Here is a 19,756-nt window from a genome sequence, read left to right on the forward strand (position 1 = left end):
AGTTTAAAGACTGATTAGTCTGGGCTTTTCTAACCAAGCCCTCAGAGTTCAAGTTGATTTGTCAGTGATCAAACATAGGGAATGTTCTTTTAGAATGCAGTAACTGCCATTTATAAATGTGAGCATAACATACTCTCACATGTACATGACAAACACTTAAAAGCAAAATAAATTAGAGTATGAAACTCTACATTATTTAATCTTCGTATCTGTACCAACAGTTATGACAATTGTTTAATCTTACTGGCAGAGCTTGTTTCCTACTTGCATAAGCACACCCTGGAAATCTCATTTATTCAGCTCTCTTTGCAAGTCCAGCTTGATATTTTTCTCTATCTTGGATGTGTCATATTCTCTCATCATATCATATTCAAGCCAGGGCTTATTGTGCTTTTTGGCTTTCTCCATTTGTTCTTCTGTGAGGCATAGATCAAAGCGTATACCCTGCACCTTGAACTGTGGACGCTCCCAGCGTTTTGACCATGGTTTTGGTTTCATTTTTACTTTCAGCTGTATTTAAAATAAAAAAGAGTAAAAAAAAAATCAAGAAGCAAACCACACACATTTTACAGATTGCACTTCATTACTTACACTCCCTTGTTTTGGTAGTTTAAAAAAATAAATCACTTGGCAACTTGAATAATAATTTCATTTGTCTTACCTCTCAGGAGCTAATATCTTAATGTATGGTGAGGTTGTAGAATACCCCTAGAAACTATAACTAGCAACAAGCTCAATAGTTGCAATAATAGCATTGCCATTTTCATGCAACATTCAGCCTTTTACTGGCATTTGCAGTGAGGTTCTTTTAGCATTCACAGTATTGAAAATTTAACTCTTGCATTATATCCTGTAAATGAATATCAAATGCTAGAAAAACTGAACTGTACACTTGGTTTATACCACTGAACACACCCTCTTCAAATCTAACTACAAATTATTACCAAGGATCATTCTGCAGACAGGGTATTTTAAACTTTAATTTGCAAAATTGTATAGAGCTTTTTAGGATTGGCGTTTTACAGAAAATAAGCTGCCCGTAATTCAGCTAACAATTTGCACCATACAATTAATAGGTATTGAATTTATTCAGTTTAAAATGCTGCTGTCGCCTGCCATATGTAGGACACAGCAAAACCTCGGAGCATATTCTGGATCTCCAGTATTTCCTCTTTGCCTTCTAAGGCACAAAACTTCGATTTGCCCCTTACATGGCCAAGCATTGTTTATCCAGGAGTTTTCCACTCCTGCATGGGGGGGGGGAGGGAAGGGAGAGAGAAGAGAGGGGGGGAGGAAAGAGAACCCTGTGTGTGATTGGTGATGGCATCCACAATGGTAAATTGTAGTGTATGTCACGAGCTGAGACTGGCTAACTCAGTACAGATCATGAACTGACTGCACCATCCCACTTTACATGGCTCAGTATTAGATCATGTATAGTCTATTGACGAAACTTTTTTAAAAGTCCAGGCTCGGTGATATATGGCTATGAAAAGTGCATTAGAATCTGTAGAATATTGAAATCAAATGTTTGCATAACTTTCTTACTGAATTGACAGGAGCCTCAGAACTAGTAGGGTAAGGCACAGGCTTCATGTTAAAATCAAAAGTGCTGTACTCTGGTAGAGCATCACGCAGGTACATTAGGTTATCATCTAGTCTCTTTTCCAGCTTCAGCACTTCAATCTGCTGAATTCGAGGGCTATACAGATCATAACAGATCTCAACACCTAAAATGAAGAAACACCATTAATAATTGTCAAACTATAAAATAGTAACTACAAAGCAACCCTTAATGATAATGACAATGACAATATGCCCAATACCAATAATGCTGTTCCCTTGGCAATTGTGCAAAAGAGGCAAAACATATAAAGGCATAAAAACAAATTCAACATTGGCTCCCAATTTTTTGGGTTGCTAAATCTAAAACCATGCTATTGACAACTTGTAAGCTTAAAGTTTTTAAAATTCATACAAGCGAGGACCAATACATTTACATTACAACTGTAGCGTCAATGCAAAGCAGTTTCACCAATGCTGCAGTTATTGTCTGGAGTCAGGGCTGCTTTGAAGTCATTTTAGGTCTTAACACCTGATTTACACATGTTTAGCATTGATGCAAAGTCAAAACTGCTTTGCACCAACGTTATACCTGTAGCACTTTAGGACAATTAAAAGCAAACGTGATCTGATTTCACCTAGGAGCACGATGGTACCACAAGTTATTAAATGACAATACCCTGTATATCTAACAGTAAAGATGGGTGAATGATATGTCTCTGCCTCAATCTTAAAGATGTTGCCAGTGTGGATGCTTTTATAGGAAAGCTTTTACATGAAGATGGCAACCATGAAATTGTTCAAATATCTTTTCATAGCAAAGAAAAAATGGCTGTGACATGGTGAGCTGATTTTCACATTTATTACTAAAAATGTATGTCTTGGAAGCAACTATAGACATTCAGACCCCACTTTCAACAGTCAACTTTGGAAGCCATTTTCCTGATTGGATGAAAATGTTTACTACAAGCAGCAGGACAGTTCAATTCAAAATGGAATTTTAATGTGTTGCTTGCAAACTGCAATCTTCACCTCTATAAAATGGCTCCATCATTGATCTTTTCTAATGAATAAGCTCAAGGCTTAAAAAAAGTTATTTCTTTTAAACTAAACATTTTAACCACTTCGATAATGCTGTTTGTCACTCATATTTAAATTTGTATAAACATTAAAAACTTACCTTGTCCATCTATGATATTTCGAAGGACAAAAGTAGCCCCTAATCCTGTTCCTGATCGTTGGGTGCAGATTCCAACAAATCTGTTGGCTTGGCTATTAGCATGTGTGTCTGCCATACTAACAGCAAGGATACTTCCTATTGGCAAAAATATGCAAGTGCAAGAATAGTGTAGACATGTTATTCACTAAATGTTTGAACCAAAGTATTCCAAATAATCTCCCTCATCTACTAGGACTTTGTCTTTTAAATTCAGAAATTTGTCCACTACAGTCCCATATTATGAACAAGTAATGCAGAACAGTAAAATGTGATACAAAAGCAAAATACTGGAAATCTGAAAAAACAGAATATACTGTGGAGAGATAGAGTTAACGTTTTAGATCGATGATCTTTCTGAAATGAGAAAGTTGCCTGACCTGCTGAGCAACGTTCCCGCTAAGCTGCATGGCCACACAGTGGTCTGGAGGTCCCACGCAGGCTTCTCACCGGCTTTTCTATGGTTGAAGCTGCACACGCGCGAAAATTTGAATGGGCTGTGCAGCCACTTATAAAGAGACCCCCCCCAAAAGGGAACATTGCTGCTGAGTATTTCCAGCATTTTCTACTTTTATTTCAGTGAAATACAATGTTCCTTATGATAAATAACAGAATGTGGTGCAAGGAGGACAGTATAGAAGGGTGATGCTGTGTAAAGTTACCATTGTTTACAATGACTCCTTCAAAATACAGTACTGTAGTAGCATTAACTCTGTGCTTATTCCATCAGTAACGCAAAGCCAGAGTGCCTAACAGTCAAGAACCAAGATTAACAGTAGAGCTTATTAGACTGAGACTACAGACTGGTCCAGTGGACTAGTTAATATAGCCCAGCACTGATGCACATTTCCATATCTAGGAACCTTCATAAACTACCTCGTACTCAGAAATGTGTTTGTGGGAAAGACTCTATAACCGTACTCCCAAACACAAGATACAAAAGTCAATCAAATTTTAACACACCATTTGTGGTAATCAGCCCTATTTTATTTTCAACTGCTTAGAAAAAATCCCTTTACTGCAAAAGAAAAAAGGAACCCAAGCTGTGGGAATCCAGAGTCCCCATTTCTATTTGCCACTTTAGGAAAACAATTTAAATACAATATATTAAAAAAAACACAGCTTCTAATTAAAAATGTTCCAAAAGTAAAATATTTTTTGTAAAGATGAACTAAATCTCATTAACTGATTTAAAATATATTTTGTTCCAACAAATGTTTTCACTTTGAAGCTTCGATTGTACCACATTTAGTGTATTTGTAATTGAGTTATCTGATTGGGTTTAAAAAAAGGTGAAAACTACATTCTTATCCAATGGGAAGTGACAAATCTATTGTGAAATATATATATATATATATATATATATATACACACACACACACACACACAAACAGCTGAGTTCATTCAACAGAAACTGCAATGTGTAAGCTGCAAGCATTCTTTTACATACCTTCGCTTGCAGCTAAAAGTCACTTTTCTGAGTGACGATAGATAAAAATACCGTGGCAGAACTGAGTGGACAGATTATTTAAAATATAAATGTAAAAAAGTGCATCATTAGTAACAGACTAGCTACCCATCAGGAGATGAGGTTCACCTTATAGTAAAGTGATTGGATCCATTAAAGCACACTGAATACACTACATAAACAGTGGCCAAGGGTAGATTGTTAATATATCTGCATTTAGCGGCTTAGAAGGGCTCCTACCTACCCACCCCTGATCTCAGCAGTTGTACAACCCAAAACTCAGTTGTGTCACAATGACCACTAAAACCATTCTCACGAGGCGAGTACTCAACAATTTGCTTGCAATGCAATCAATGCACTGTACAAATAATGCATTATATAAAATAGAAACGTGAAAAAGTAATCATTAGCTGCAGGTGACAGCACATGGACCCAACAATTACATAACTGTAGTATAGTAAGAGTTTTTTTATCACATGGTCCATAAAAAGAGTTTAGTAAAACATGTTCTTCACAATGCAATACTACATTTTACATTCAGCTAATTTACCTATATAAACCAGTCCAATTTATTAAATTTGTAATATTACTAACCTACATAGAATTCTGGTATGTTCAGCACTTTACGCCTCTGAATCATATCTTTTCTCTCTATGCTGAATTTTAGCGGATTTGTCCTCCCTCTTCGCATCATGAACTCAGGACTTACAAACCTGTATGTTGGAGAATATTACAATAGTTTAACATTTGAAAATATTCAGCAATCAGGATTTATCATTTAACGTAAGGATAGAGGAAGTAATTCATTCTGCAAAAGTCTGTTCTGCTAAAACTTCAAAGATAAAATGTAATCTATTGTTTAACTTAAAGAAACAGAAATTGTAGCACAAGATCAGTCAGTCCTCTTTGGTGAAATTAGACTCCTAACGGGATAATTTTACAAAGTCCTATTTCCTCCCCAAATAAATCTTATGTTCCTGCTTTCTCCCCATACCCTTTTATCTTTAAGTAATGGTCCAGTATATTTCCAAATATTGAATCGGTTTAGCATTAATCCCGTGTGGCAAAGCATTCCACATTCCGATAACACTGAATAAATTTCTTCTAATCTGCCCTTTAGGGCTTTGAGATCATGGCCTCTTCTCTTTAATTTACATCCCAATGAAAATAATCTATATCTACCATGTCCATTCCTTCCATCATTTTCAACATCTCTATTAAATCCTCCTCAATCTTGTGTGTTCAAGAGCCTTTCCACATAACTCACAGCTTTCATCCTCATTTTTATTTTGCTGAAGATCAGGTTGACCAACGTCATTATTTGCATCCGCCACAAACTCCACTCCCTTAACACTGATTCCATCCTCCTCCCTTGCGCCTCTCAGGTTGAATAAAACTGCATGAAACCTTGGTGTGCTTTGAACACCACATCCTCCATCACCAAGATCACTTATTTCCATTCTGAAACACTGCCCACCTCCACCTCTATTGCAGCTCCTGCATGGCTGAAACCATAATCCACGCTTTTATCACCCCCAGAATCCCATGCTTGCCTCACTGGCCCTTCCTCATCCAATTTCCATAAACTCCAACTTGTTTAAAATTACAACATGTATTCTGGCTTGCATTAAACACCACTCATCCATCAGTCCTGGCCTTGCAGACCTACATAGCTTTCTGTCCCCAATGCATTACATTTAAAATCCTTGCACCCATCTTCAAATCCCTCCATGGCCTCACTATATTCTACTTCTACAACCTCCTCCAGAATTACTTTCTCTCCCACACCCTTCAGTCTTCCGACTCTTGTTTCCTGTGCACCACTCGCCCTTCATCCCACCATCCATGGTACAGCTTTCAGCTACCTAGTCCCTGATCTCTGAAACTCTTTCCCTCAGTCAGTCTGCCTCTCAACATCCCTGTACTCCTTTAAAAATCTTATCAAAACCCCCCTTTTCACACAAACCTCCTGAATTCCCCTTCTGGTTGAGTGTATCTATTCCTCTTGATATTCCTCTGTAAAATGCCTTGGGACCTCTTGCACGTTCAAGTCACTATATAAATGCAAGTTATTGTAGCATGCTAGTTACAGTTTTTCCAAGAATATTGTTACATCCCTCCGATAGCAAGAAATCCAAAACTGCACTCAGTATTCCAGTTGAAGCCTAATCATTGTTTTGTAATAGACATCATGATCTATTTACTCTTGTATTCACAAGAACACAAGGAATAGGCGCAGGAGTAAGCCATACAGGCCCGCGTCTGCTCCGACATTCAATAAGATCATGGCTGATCTTCGACCTCAACTCCACTTTCCAGCCCCATATCCCTTGATTCTCTTAGAGTTCAAAGGTCTATCGATCTTTGAATATACTCAACAATTGAACATCTACAACCCTCTGGGGTAAAGAATTGCAAAGATTAACAACCCTCTGAAGAAATTTCTCCTCATCTCAGTCCTAAATGGCCAACCCTTATCCTGAGACTATGGCCCCTTGGTGAATACAAGTGAGAAGCAGGCTGAATATAGAAAGTTCAGAGGGGAAGTGAAAAAAGGAAATAAGAGGGGCAGAGAGAGAGTATGAAAATAGATTGGCAGCTAACATATAAGGGAATCCAAAAGTCTTCTATAGGCATATAAATAGTAAACGGGTCGTAAGAGGAGGGGTGGGGCCGATTAGGGACCAAAATGGAGACCTACAAATGGAGGCAGAGGGCATAGCTGAGGTACTAAATGAATACTTTGCATCTATCTTTACCAAGGAAGAAGATGTTGCCAAAGTCATAGTGAAAGAAGAGGTAGTTGAGATACTTGATGGGATAAAAATTAATAAGGAGGAGGTACTAGAAAGGCTGGCTGCACTTGAAGTAGATAAGTCACCAGGAAAAAATGGAAAGCATCCAAGGATGCTGGGGGAAGTAAAGGTGGAAATTGCAGAAGTACTGGCATAATCTTCCAATCCTCTTTAGATACGGGGCTGGTGCCAGAGGATGGGAGAATTGCAAATGTTAGACCCTTATTCAAAAAAGGATGCAAGGATAAATCCAGCAACTACATGCCTCCCAGTTTAACCTCAGTAGTGGGGAAGCTTTTAGAAATGATGATCCAGGACAAAGTTAACAGTCACTTGGACAAGTATGGATTAATTAATGAAAGCCAGCATGAATTTGTTAAAGGCAAATTGTGTTTCACTAACTTGATTGAGTTTTTTGATGAGGTAACAGAGAGGGTTGATGAGGGCAATGTGGACTTCCAAAAGGCATTTGATAAAAGTGCCACACAATAGACATGCCAGCAAAGTTGAAGCCCATGGAATAAAAGGGACAATGGCAGCATGGATACAAAATTGGCTAAGTGACAGGAAAAAGAGTAGGGGTAAACTGTTGTTTTTCGCACTGGAGGAAGGGATCGGTACGAGGACCACTGCTTTTCTTGATATATATTAATGACTTAGACTTGGGTGGGGGCACAATTTCAAAATTTGCAGATGACACAAAACTTGGGAGTATAGTGAACAGTGAGGAGGATAGTGATAGACTTCAAGAGGACATGGACAAACGGGTGGAATGGTCGGACACGTGGAGAATTAAATTTAATGCAGAAAAGTGCAAAGTGGGAAGAATGAAGAGAGGCAATATAAACTAACGGGTACAATTCTAAAGGGGGTGAATGAACAGAGAGACTTGGGGGTGGTATATGTGCACAAATCATTGAAGGTGGAAGGGCAGGTTGAGAACATGGTTAAAAAAGCCTACGGGATCCTGGGCTTCTTAACTAGAGGCATAGAGTACAAAAGCAAGGAAGTTATGAAGAACCTTTATAAAATACTGGTTCGGCCTCAACTGGAGTAGTGCCTAATTCTGGACACCGCACTTTCGGAAGGATGTGAAGGCCTTAGAGAGGGTACAAAAAAGATTAATGAGAATGGTTCCTGGGATGAGAGATGTCAGATACGTGGATAGACTGGAGAAGCTGGGGTTGTTCTCAGAGCAGAGAAGATTGAGAGGAGATTTGATAAGAGGTGTTCAAAATCATGAGGGTTCTAGACAGAGTAGAGAGAGAGAAACTGTTCCCATTGGCAGAGAACACAGATTTAAGGTGATTGGTAAAAGAACCAAAGACGACACAAGAAGAAACTTTTTACAGAGCGAGTGAACATAAGAACATAAGAATTAGGAACAGGAGTAGGCCATCTAGCCCCTCGAGCCTGCTCCGCCACTCAACAAGATCATGGCTGATCTGGCCGTGGACTCAGCTCCACTTACCCGCCCGCTCCCCATAACCCTTAATTCCCTTATTGGTTAAAAATCTATCTATCTGTGACTTGAATACATTCAATGAGCTAGCGTCAACTGCTTCCCTGGGCAGAGAATTCCACAGATTCACAACCCTCTGGGAGAAGAAATTCCTTCTCAACTCGGTTTTAAATTGGCTCCCCCGTATTTTGAGGCTGTGCCCCCTAGTTCTAGTCTCCCCGACCAGTGGAAACAACCTCTCTGCCTCTATCTTGTCTATCCCTTTCATTATTTTAAATGTTTCTATAAGATCACCCCTCATCCTTCTGAACTCCAAGGAGTAAAGACCCAGTCTACTCAATCTATCATCATAAGGTAACCTCCTCATCTCCGGAATCAGCCTAGTGAATCGTCTCTGTACCCCCTCCAAAGCTAGTATATCCTTCCTTAAGGTGACCAAAACTGCACGTAGTACTCCAGGTGCGGCCTCACCAATACCATGTACAGTTGCAGCAGAACCTCCCTGCTTTTGTACTCCATCCCTCTTGCAATGAAGGCCAACATTCCATTCGCCTCTCCTGATTACCTGCTGCACCTGCAAACTAACTTTTTGGGATTCATGCACAAGGACCCCCAGGTCCCTCTGCACAGCAGCATGCTGTAATTTCTCCCCATTCAAATAATATTCCCTTTTACTGTTTTTTTTCCCCCCCCAAGGTGGATGACCTCACACTTTCCGACATTGTATTCCATCTGCCAAACCTTAGCCCATTCGCTTAACCTATCTAAATCTCTGCAGCCTCTCTGTGTCCTCTACACAACCCGCTTTCCCACTAATCTTTGTGTCATCTGCAAATTTTGTTACACTACACTCTGTCCCCTCTTCCAGGTCATCTATGTATATTGTAAACAGTTGTGGTCCCAGCACCAATCCCTGTGGCACACCACTAACCACCGATTTCCAACCCGAAAAGGACCCATTTATCCCGACTCTCTGCTTTCTGTCCGCCAGCCAATTCTCGATCCATGCTAATACATTTCCTCTGATTCCGCGTACCTCTATCTTCTGCAGTAACCTTTTGTGTGGCACCTTATCGAATGCCTTTTGGAAATCCAAATACACCACATCCATCGGTACACCTCTATCCACCATGCTCGTTATATCCTCAAAGAATTCCAGTAAATTAGTTAAACATGATTTCCCCTTCATGAATCCATGCTGCGTCTGCTTGATTGCACTATTCCTATCAAGATGTCCCGCTATTTCTTCCTTAATGATAGCTTCAAGCATTTCCCCCACTACAGATGTTAAACTAACCGGCCTATAGTTACCTGCCTTTTGTCTGCCCCCTTTTTTAAACAGAGGCGTTACATTAGCTGCTTTCCAATCCAATGGTACCTCCCCAGAGTCCAGAGAATTGTGGTAGATTATTACGAATGCATCTGCTATAACTTCCACCATCTCTTTTAATACCCTGGGATGAATTTCATCAGGACCAGGGGACTTGTCTACCTTGAGTCCCATTAGCCTGTCCAGCACTACCCCGCTAGTGATAGTGATTGTCTCAAGGTCCTCCCTTCCCACATTCCTGTGACCAGCAATTATTGGCATGGTTTTTGTGTCTTCCACTGTGAAGACCGAAGCAAAATAATTGTTTAAGGTCTCAGCCATTTCCACATTTCCCATTATTAAATCCCCCTTCTCATCTTCTAAGGGACCAACATTTACTTTAGTCACTCTTTTCCGTTTTATATATCGGTAAAAGCTTTTACTATCTGTTTTTATGGTTTGCGCACGTTTACTTTCGTAATCTATCTTTCCTTTCTTTATTGCTTTCTTAGTCATTCTTTGCTGTTGTTTAAAATGTTCCCAATCTTCTTGTTTCCCACTAACCTTGGCCACCTTATACGCATTGGTTTTTAATTTGATACTCTCCTTTATTTCCTTGGTTATCCCTTCTCTTACCGCCTTTCTTTTTCACTGGAATATATTTTTGTTGAGCACTATGAAAGAGCTCCTTAAAAGTCCTCCACTGTTCCTCAATTGTGCCACCGTTTAGTCTGTGTTCCCAGTCTACTTTAGCCAACTTTGCCCTCATCCCACTGTAATCCCCTTTGTTTAAGCATAGTACGCTTGTTTGAGACACTACTTCCTCACCCTCAATCTGTATTACAAATTCAACCATACTGTGACCACTCATTCCGAGAGGATCTTTTACTAGATCGTTTATTATTCCTGTCTCATTACACAGGACCAGATCTAAGATAGCTTGCTCCCTTGTAGGTTCTGTAACATACTGTTCTAAGAAACAATCCCGTATGCATTCTATGAATTCCTCCTCAAGGCTACCCAGTGCGATTTGATTTGACCAATCGATATGTAGGTTAAAATCCCCCATGATTACTGCCGTTCCTTTTTCACATGCCTCCATTATTTCCTTGATTATTGTCCACCCCACCGTGAAGTTATTATTTGGGGGCCTATAAACTACGCCCACCAGTGACTTTTTCCCCGTAGTATTTCTAATCTCCACCCACAATGATTCAAAATGTTGTTTATTAGAGCCAATATCGTCTCTCACAACTGCCCTGATATCATCCTTTATTAACAGAGCTACCCCACCTCCTTTCCCTTCTCGTCTATCTTTCCGAATTGTCAGATACCCCTGCATGTTTAATTCCCAGTCTTGGCCACCCTGCAACCACGTTTCTGTAATGGCCACCGTATCATACCCATTTGTAATGATTTGTGCCGTCAACTCATTTACTTTGATTCGAATGGTTAGGATCTGGAATGCACTGCCTGAAAGGGTGGTGGAAGCAGACTTGATCACGGCTTTCAAAAGGGAGTTGGATAAGTACCTGAAGGAAAAAAATTGGCAGGGCTACGTATAAAGGGCGGGTGAATGGGACGAGCTGAAGTACTCTTGCAGAGAGCCGGCATGGGCTTGATGGGCAGAATGGCCTCATCCTGTTCGGTAACCATTCTATGGGCCCAAGTTTCCACACGATAAAAAACGGGCGCCCCTCTGAGCTGGGCGCCCGTTTTTCGCGCCTAAAACGGCGCCGGAAAAAAAAACGCGCGATTCTGGAACGCCCTGCAGCTCCTTGTCTGTTTGGCGCGGCGCCCAGGGGGGCGGAGCCTACACTTGCGCCGATTTTGTAAGTGGAAGGGGGCGGGTACTATTTAAATTAGTTTTTTTCCTGCCGGCAACGCTGCGCATGTGCGTTGGAGCGTTCGCGCACGCGCAGTGTGAAGGAAACATTAGCACTCGGCCATTTTTGTAGTTCTTTGTAGCTGTTTAGTTTTTGGACATTTTTTAATAAAAGCACATTGCCATCAGCACATCAGCACTGAGAAGGCTGCAGGAAGCCTCAGAAAGTTGAGGCAGCCGTTTCCCGACGACCTCCCCCTTCTGCCGTCGGGAAATGGCTCCTCAATTTCTGAGGCTTCCTGCAGCCTTCTGTCTCCTTCCCTCCTGCCGTCTGGAACGGCTTCCTCCGCCCCCCCCCCCCGCTGCGTTCGGTCGGTCCCGCACTCCCCCCACCCCCCCCTCCCCATGCTCGCCTGCCTGGAACGGCTCCCCCCCCCCCCCCCCCCCCAACCCCTGCGTTCGGTCCCTCCCCGCCGTCTGGAACGGCTTCCTCCCCTGCGTTCGGTCGGTTCCCTCCCGCCCGCCGTCTGGAACGGCTTCCCCCCCCCCCCCCCCCCCCCCCGCTGCGTTCGGTGGGTCCCGCACTCCCCCCCCCTCGCCTGCCCGGAACGGCCCCCCCCCCTGCGTTCGGTCCCTCCCCGCCGTCTGGAACGGCTTCCTCCCCTGCGTTCGGTCGGTTCCCTCCCGCCCGCCGTCTGGAACGGCTTCCTTCCCCCCCCCCCCCCACGCGTTCGGTCGGTTCCCTCCCTCCCTCCCGCCGTCTAGAACGGCTTCCTCCCTGTCCCCCCGCGTTCGGTCGGTTCCCTCCCTCCTCCCATCTGGAATGGCTTCCTCCCCCCCCCAGCTCTGCGTTCGGTCGCCAGTCGGTTCCCTCCCTCCTCCCTCCCGCCCACCGTCTGGAACGGCTTCCTTCCCCCCCCCCCCCGCGTTCGGGAACGGCTGCCTCGTTTTGTGAGGCTTGCTGCAGCATTCTCCCTGGCTGAAGCACTTTCACACAGGTGGGAAGATGGTTTATTTAATCTTTTCTTTGCTTGTAAATTTTTATTCAGGTTGGATTTATTTGTATAATATTTGTATAAGTATAAATAAGGATTTATTGTAGAGTTTAATGACTTTCCTGCCCCCCACCTCGTTTTTTTTTTAACCATTTCTTATTTCCTTTATTTAAAGAGCCTGGGGTAACTGCAGAAGGTGCCAAACAGAAGGTACGCGGAGATTTTCAGATCGACTGTTGAGTTGGTCAAGATTTACCACATTTTTCCAGTTCAAGTTGGTAACAGAGAGTTGCTTCACAATCATTTTGATTTGCAAAATACACTTCAGAATCTTTAATGATGTCCAATGCCAGCAAACTTACTGAGCAACAAATCACTCAGAGCACAGATCCATCGGAAAAGGATAATCATAAGGATGACGAACTTACTGCTGATTTAGAAAAAAGGAGCAGAAGTGGTATAATAAATGAGCCAATTAGCAAAGTGCTAAAGAAACCTCGTTCATCAACACGCTTTTCTACATTTGGCGGTTCCAGCTCAATGAATGGGCAGTTGCAGAATTGAAGTATCTTCGTAAATGGAAAAGAATCAACAGTTCCTACCACAAAGCATAAAAGAGTCTATCACATGCTAGACAAATCTGACAGGTTACTGAAAAGCTTATCAGAAGCACAGAATGAAGTACACATCATTCCTTCAGATCTTCAAATCCCCACCTCGTTCTGGACGCCTAATTTGTAACCTGCGCCTGATTTTTTAATGTGTAGAACAGGTTTTTTCAGTTCTACAAAAATCTTCACTTGCTTCATTCTAAGTTAGTTTGGAGTACGTTTTCACTGTGGAAACTTTGAAATCAGGCGTCAGTGGCCGGACACGCCCCCTTTTGAAGAAAAAATTCTGTTCCAAAGTGGAACTGTTCTACCTGACTAGAACTGCAGAAAAAAAAATGTGGAGAATTGCGATTTCTAAGATAGTCCGTTCTCCACCAGTTGCTCCTAAAAATCAGGCGCAAATCATGTGGAAACTTGGGCCCTATGATTCTAATTCTGGACTCTCCAGCCAGGAGAAATAGCCTCTCAGCAGCTATTGTGTCAAGCCCTCTCAGAATCTTATGCTTCAATGAGATCACCTCTCATTCATCTAAATTCCAGGGAGTATAGGCCTATTCTACTCAATCGTTCCTCAGGAAAATCCTCTCATCCCAGGAATCAATCTTCGATGCACTGCCTCTAAGCCAATTATATCCTTCCTTAAGTACAGAGACTAAAACTGTATAGAATACACTAGGTGTGGTCTCACCAATGCCCTGTACAATTGCAGTAAGACTCCTTTACTCTTGGACGCCAACCCCCTTGCCAACATATCATTTGCCTTCCTAATTGCTTGTTGTACCTGCAGATTAGCTTTCTGTGTTTCATGTACAAGGACACCCAAATCCCTCTGAACACCAACATTTAATAATTTCCCACCATTTAAAAAGTATTCTGTTTTTCTATTCTTCCTACCAAAGTGAATAACCTCAAATTTCCTTATATTATATTCCATCTGCCACCTTCTTGCCCACTCACTTAACCTATCCAAATCCCTTTGCAGACTCTGTGTCCACCTCACAGCTTACTTTCCCACCCAGCTTTGTATTGTCAGCAAACTTAGGTACATTACACTCGGTCCCTTCATCCAAGTCACTAGCAACAGCCTGCCAATCTGAAAATGTATTGTTTATTCCTACTCTCTCTTTCCTATCCTTTAGCTAATCTTCTATCCATACTGATATATTACCACCAATTCTGTGAGCCCTTATCTTGCATAACAACCTTTCGTGTGGAACCTTATCAAATAGCTTTTGAAAATCCATATATATTACATCCATTGGTTCTCCCTTATCTATCCTGCTAGGTACATCCTCAAAAAATTCTAATAGATTTGTCAAACACGATTTCCCTTTCATAAAACCATTCTGACGCTGCGTAATCATATGATTTTCTAAGTGTCCTGTTAACACTTCCTTAATTGATACCAGCATTTTCCCAACAACTGATGTCAGGCTAACTGGCCTGCAGTTCCCTATTTTCTCTCTCCCTCCTTTCTTGAATAGCAGGATTACATTTGCTACCTTCCAATCCATTGGGACCGTTCCAGAATCTAGGGGATTTTGGAAGATCACAACCAATGTATCCACTATCTCTGCAGCCATCTCTTTTAGAACGCGAGGATGTAGGTCATCAGGTCCAGGGGATTTGTCGGCTTTTAGTCCCAAATCCTCTCGATGTAAAACCAAATCAAATCCAAATCCAATCCAAATGCTCTTGATGTAAAACCAAAATCAGATTTACTTTATTAAAGTATTTTTTATAAATCTTGTCCACTCACTTTTATATATTCATATACCTGTGCAACTAGATCACTTTGCTTCTTCACTGCATTAAGAAATTTACTGTTGAAGGCATATTTCCATTCTTTATTCTTGTTTTCAAACTGTAACATGTTACATTTTTCAACAATTATCAAAAAAGAAAAAGATCACAGAGGTGTAATCAAAAAACAGACACCAAGGCAAAGAAGATTAGAAGGGGTAGCCAAAAGCTTGGTCAAAGGGGTGGGTTTTTAGGAGGGCCTTAAAAGAGAGGGAGACAAATAGGCAGAAGTGTTGAGAGAAAAATTGCAGAGGGGGACCTACGTGGCTGAAGGCACAGCCACCAATGGTAGGTGAAATGAGGGGGGTGGGGGAGGGGGTTGAACAAGAAGCAGAATAGCCAAGTAGAGAAGTCAAAGGAACAGAGTGTTCAAAGGGGGTGGAGGGCTGTTGGTTACAGGTGCGGACATGAAGGGATTTAAGCAACAGGATGAGAATTTTAAACTTCAGGCGCTGGGGGACTAAGTGCCAAGGTAAGTCAGCAAGTACAGGAATGATGAGCGAGTGGGATGGTACAGGATATGATACAGGCAGCAGAGTTTTGGATGAGCTGAAGTTTATGGAGAGTGGAGGATGGGAAGCTGCCCGGGAGAGCACTGAAGTAATCGAGTTGCGAGATTACAATGGCATGCATGAGGGTTTTGGCAGGAAATGGGCTGAGATAGGGACAGAGACAGACGATGTTACAGAGGTAGAAATATGCAGTTGTTATGATGGAGAGGATACAAGGCTGGAAACTCAGCTTCAGGTCGAATAGAATGCCGAGATTACAGTCTGGTTCAGCCGGAGGCAATGGCGAGGAAAGGTGATGGAATCGGTGGCAAGGGCACAGAGCTTGTGGCGGGGGCTGAAGACAATGACATTAGTCTTTCCAACATTTAGCTGGAAGAAACTGCAGCTCATCTAAGACTGGATGTCAAACTAGCAATACAAAGGGGAGGGTCGAGAGGTGGTTGAGAGGTACAGCTTGGTGTTGTCAGTACATGTGAAAGTTGGTGGATGATGTCGCCAAGTGGGAGCATTTAGATGAAGAAGGGGATCAAGGAGACAATCCGTCTGAAATTTATCTTTATATGTGCCTTGGCAGGTTGTCTGACATTCTCACTTAGATGTTGCTACGCTTTTCAGTTTGGTAGGTTAAGCAAACTTTGATAAATTCATTTTTTTTTTAAATCTACAAATATTGTCTGCCTTTCAGCCATCTTTTTCTACCCATACTACCATGGGCCCTAATTTTCTCAAACCAAATTCTTATGTGGCATTTTGTCACAGTAATCCATATAACCTACATCTACTACATCCCCCCACCCCCAAGTCTATATTTTCCATTATTCTTTCAAAAAATTCTCAAGTCAGTAAATACCTACCTTTCACAAATCCATGTGGAACATCACTCATCAATCAGTGCCCCAGGTATTTATGTATTTATCTATCTTGTCTAACTAATCGTAGCCAGAGAATCGCCTACAATGGCTTCTCTTCCCACTTGCACACCATTACCTCCGGTGTTCCCCAAGGATCTATCCTTGGCTCCCTCCTATTTCTCATCTACATGCTGTCCCTCGGTGATATCATTCAAAAACACGATGCCAGTTTCCCCCTCCACTGTCCCTAAATTGTCAGACAGCTTGTCTGACATCCAGTATTGGCTGAGCAGAAATTTCCTCCAACTAAATATTGGGAAGATTGAAGCCATTGTCATCAGTCCCCACTACAAACTCCATCCCTCTCCTGGACAACTGTCTAAGGCTGAACCAGACTGTTCGCAACCTTGGTGTCATATTTGACCCTGAAATGAGCTTCCGACCACATAACCACGCCATCACTAAGCCTGCCTATTTCCACCTCTGGAACACCGCCCAACTCTGCCCCTGCCTCAGCTCAACTGCTGCTGAAACACTCGTCCATGCCTTTGTTATCTCTAGACTTGACTATTCCAAGCACTCCTGGCCGGCCTCACATGTCCTACCCGCCGTAAAATCTGCTGCCCGCATCCTAACTTGCAACAAGTCCTGTTGACCCATCACCACTGCGTCCATTGACCTACACTGGCTCCCAGTTAAGCAATGCCTCAATTTTAAAATTCTCATCCTGGTTTCCAATCCCTCACCCCTCCCTATCTTTGTAATCTCCTCCTGACCTATAACCCTCCAAGTTATCTGCGCTCCTCCAATTCTGGCCTCTTGAGCATTCCCGATTTTAATCGTTCCACAAGCCCTGAAGCTCTGGAATTCTCTCCCTAAACCTCTTCCCTTCTCTGCCTCCCTTTCCTCCTGTAAGCCTACCTGTCATCCGCCCTAATATCTCCTTGTGTGACTCGGTGTCAAATTTTGTTTTATAACGTTCCTGTGAAGCGCCTTGGGACGCTTTACGACATTAAAGGCTCTATATAAAGACAAGTTGTTGTTGTATTTTATCTTTAACTGTAATCTCTATTTCCTACAATGCAAGGCCAGCCAGTCGAGTTGCCTAGTTCACCTCTTGCCCCTTTCTGAATGGAGGTGTAACATTTACCACAGCTCTTATACCTCATGATTTTTCAAAAATGTTTAATGCTCTGCTGCCTCCTCACTATCCTCCTTTATTATTCTAAGGTGCATATAATCTGATTCTTGATAAAAATCCATTTTAGCTCTCTTCTGACCCTCAATCATTAAGTTTATAGACCAGAAAAACATATTGAAATTGAATTTACCGGCTTTAATATATTCAATTCAATGAAAATAACCATACTTCAGTAAATTTCATTTAATTTTCAAGTTATAGAATAGTTTATGTAACTTACCATCTTTGTGTTGCTGCAGACTGTGTTTTGTCAATGATAACAGGTTTTGGGGGAGGCTGAAATTTTGAAGGTTTGTCATCACCTATTGAGGAACTTAAAAGCCTTACTGGTGAAAACAGAAATCCTAAAAACAAACAGAAGACAGACAATAAGCATAACCTAAAAAGAAAGTATCAAATATCTGCTGCTTTGATTATGGAGATGCTCAAACTACTATATTCCATCCAATTGGAGGTACTGTAGCACTTGCATGCCCATCTAACATAAATCACGATGGGTGCCGAGTCTGAGCAGACTATATGCGAAGGGAAATACGGACCTGCATTCTGATGTTTATACATATTCATTGGTCACTGGAGTTAATTTATTCCAAAGAGTCTAAATGTTACACTACTCATATTAAATCCATTACATGACTTCTCTAAGCAAAGCCCCTCTAATGTGCCTTTTCAACCAGGCTATTTACAAACAATGATGGACAAGTTAAGACCCTCGGGTCAATCCAGCCTGTCCCATATATCTCCACCCCACTCAAAGCCATGTGATCTCCTTGGAAAGGCAAAAATCCAGATGAAAACACAGGCCAGCGTATGGGGGGGGGGGGAAGAGAAGAGAGATCTCGGAAATTCCTCTACGACCCATCTATCCAATCAAAACTAGTCTAGATCACTCAGGCCCTGAATTCCCTGCAGTACCTACCACTTGTACGAGGTGATATCCACCTCGGCTAGAAACAGGTCCAGGCTTGAGGAATAAAAATTCAAAATGGCAAACATTGGGTACAATCCAAGATTGGATGTCAGACAAGCAGTCTAACAGCACAGAGGCAGAGGAGGGGGTCGAGAAAAGAGATGGGAGAGCTCGAACTGGACGTCATCAGTATACATGCCAAACCTGACCAGATCCTTGGGAGAATCTTGAGCTAATGTAATGGTGTGGCGACAGAAGGAGATACCATTCCTGGTTACCACCAAATGAGGGCAGAGTCGCTGAGTTGGACAACAGGAAGACGTCTGGTTGATCGTGCCAGAGGTTGCCGAGAGGCTCAGGAGGACCAGGAGAGCTAGTCATAGAGGAGGTTATTTGTGACTTTTATTAATAAAAGGGCTACAAATGGTATTTTTATTACTCAAGGCGGCTTAGCAATCTTGAAACCCAAGTGAGGGGCCTCACTGTAAATAATGAGTGGACAGACCCGACCGACCACGTAATCCGTACCGACCCGGTCACTCAACATTCAGCCCAGCCCAACGTTTTGGATCTAAAGCAAACGCTGACTCCACGACAGGGGACGGCCCCCCGGCCGACCCTCTCCAGGGCTGCAACCTGGCAGCTCGTCGGTCGGCGCTTCCACCGTGCGCCGCCGCCGCCGCCGCATTCCATTCATTTCCAACCGCCACTCGCCGCGCGCTCACGTTTAATCGCAGAGGCGGCTCGAGCTCCCAGTACAACTGCTTCAACCGCCGCCATCTTCACCGCAACTCCTCACTGCGCAGACTCGGGGGGAGAGCACGGCTACGGGGAGCGGCGGAGCTCAAACCCGAGGAACATTTCAAAGGACCAGAGACGCAAGCAGCACATCATCATAGGCAGTCCCTCGAAATCGAGGAAGACTTGATTCCACTCTAAAAGTGAGTTCTTAGGTGACTGAACGGTCCAATACGGGAATTACAGTCTCTGTCACAGGTGGGACAGACAGTCGTTGAAGGAAAGGGTGGGTAGGGCTGGTTTGCCGCACGCTCTTTCCGCTGCCTGTGGTTGTTTTCTGCATACTCTCGGCGTTGAGACTTGAGGTGCTCAGCGCCCTCCCAGATGCTCTTCCTCCACTTAGGGCGGTCTTTGGTCAGGGACTCCCAGGTGTTGGTGGGGATATTGCACTTTATCAGGGAGGCTTTGAGGATGTCCTTGAAACGTTTCCTCTGCTC

The 19,756-nt window shown here is 42.7% G+C and overlaps 1 protein-coding gene across 1 annotated transcript; it reads right to left on the bottom strand.

Annotated features, from left to right (window-relative positions):
• Nucleotides 1–84: 84 nt before the first annotated feature.
• On the bottom strand, nt 85–19,326 carry mrpl19 (mitochondrial ribosomal protein L19). The gene is made up of 6 exons (XM_070885234.1): nt 19,247–19,326; nt 17,832–17,955; nt 4,842–4,960; nt 2,744–2,878; nt 1,549–1,730; nt 85–510 (listed from the first exon to the last, which is right to left on the bottom strand). Exons 1-6 carry the CDS (start codon nt 19,299–19,301, stop codon nt 289–291), a joined length of 837 nt encoding a protein of 278 aa, XP_070741335.1. The 5' UTR covers nt 19,302–19,326; the 3' UTR covers nt 85–288.
• Between the last annotated feature and the right edge of the window lie 430 nt (nt 19,327–19,756).

The sequence above is a fragment of the Pristiophorus japonicus genome, chromosome 7 (assembly GCF_044704955.1).
Source record: "Pristiophorus japonicus isolate sPriJap1 chromosome 7, sPriJap1.hap1, whole genome shotgun sequence".
Classification (NCBI taxonomy): Eukaryota; Metazoa; Chordata; class Chondrichthyes; family Pristiophoridae; genus Pristiophorus; species Pristiophorus japonicus.

What these genes read in the sequence shown, in the direction of transcription:
- mrpl19 (XM_070885234.1), bottom strand. Translation starts at nt 19,301, where the DNA reads ATGGCGGCGGTTGAAGCAGTTGTACTGGGAGCTCGAGCCGCCTCTGCG. An exon ending in AGCCGCCTCTGCGATTAAAC is followed by an intron (nt 17,956 to 19,246) that starts GTGAGCGCGCGG and finishes GTTTGTTTTTAG; the next exon opens with GATTTCTGTTTTCACCAGTA. An exon ending in CATACCAGAATTCTATGTAG is followed by an intron (nt 2,879 to 4,841) that starts GTTAGTAATATT and finishes TTTTGCCAATAG; the next exon opens with GAAGTATCCTTGCTGTTAGT.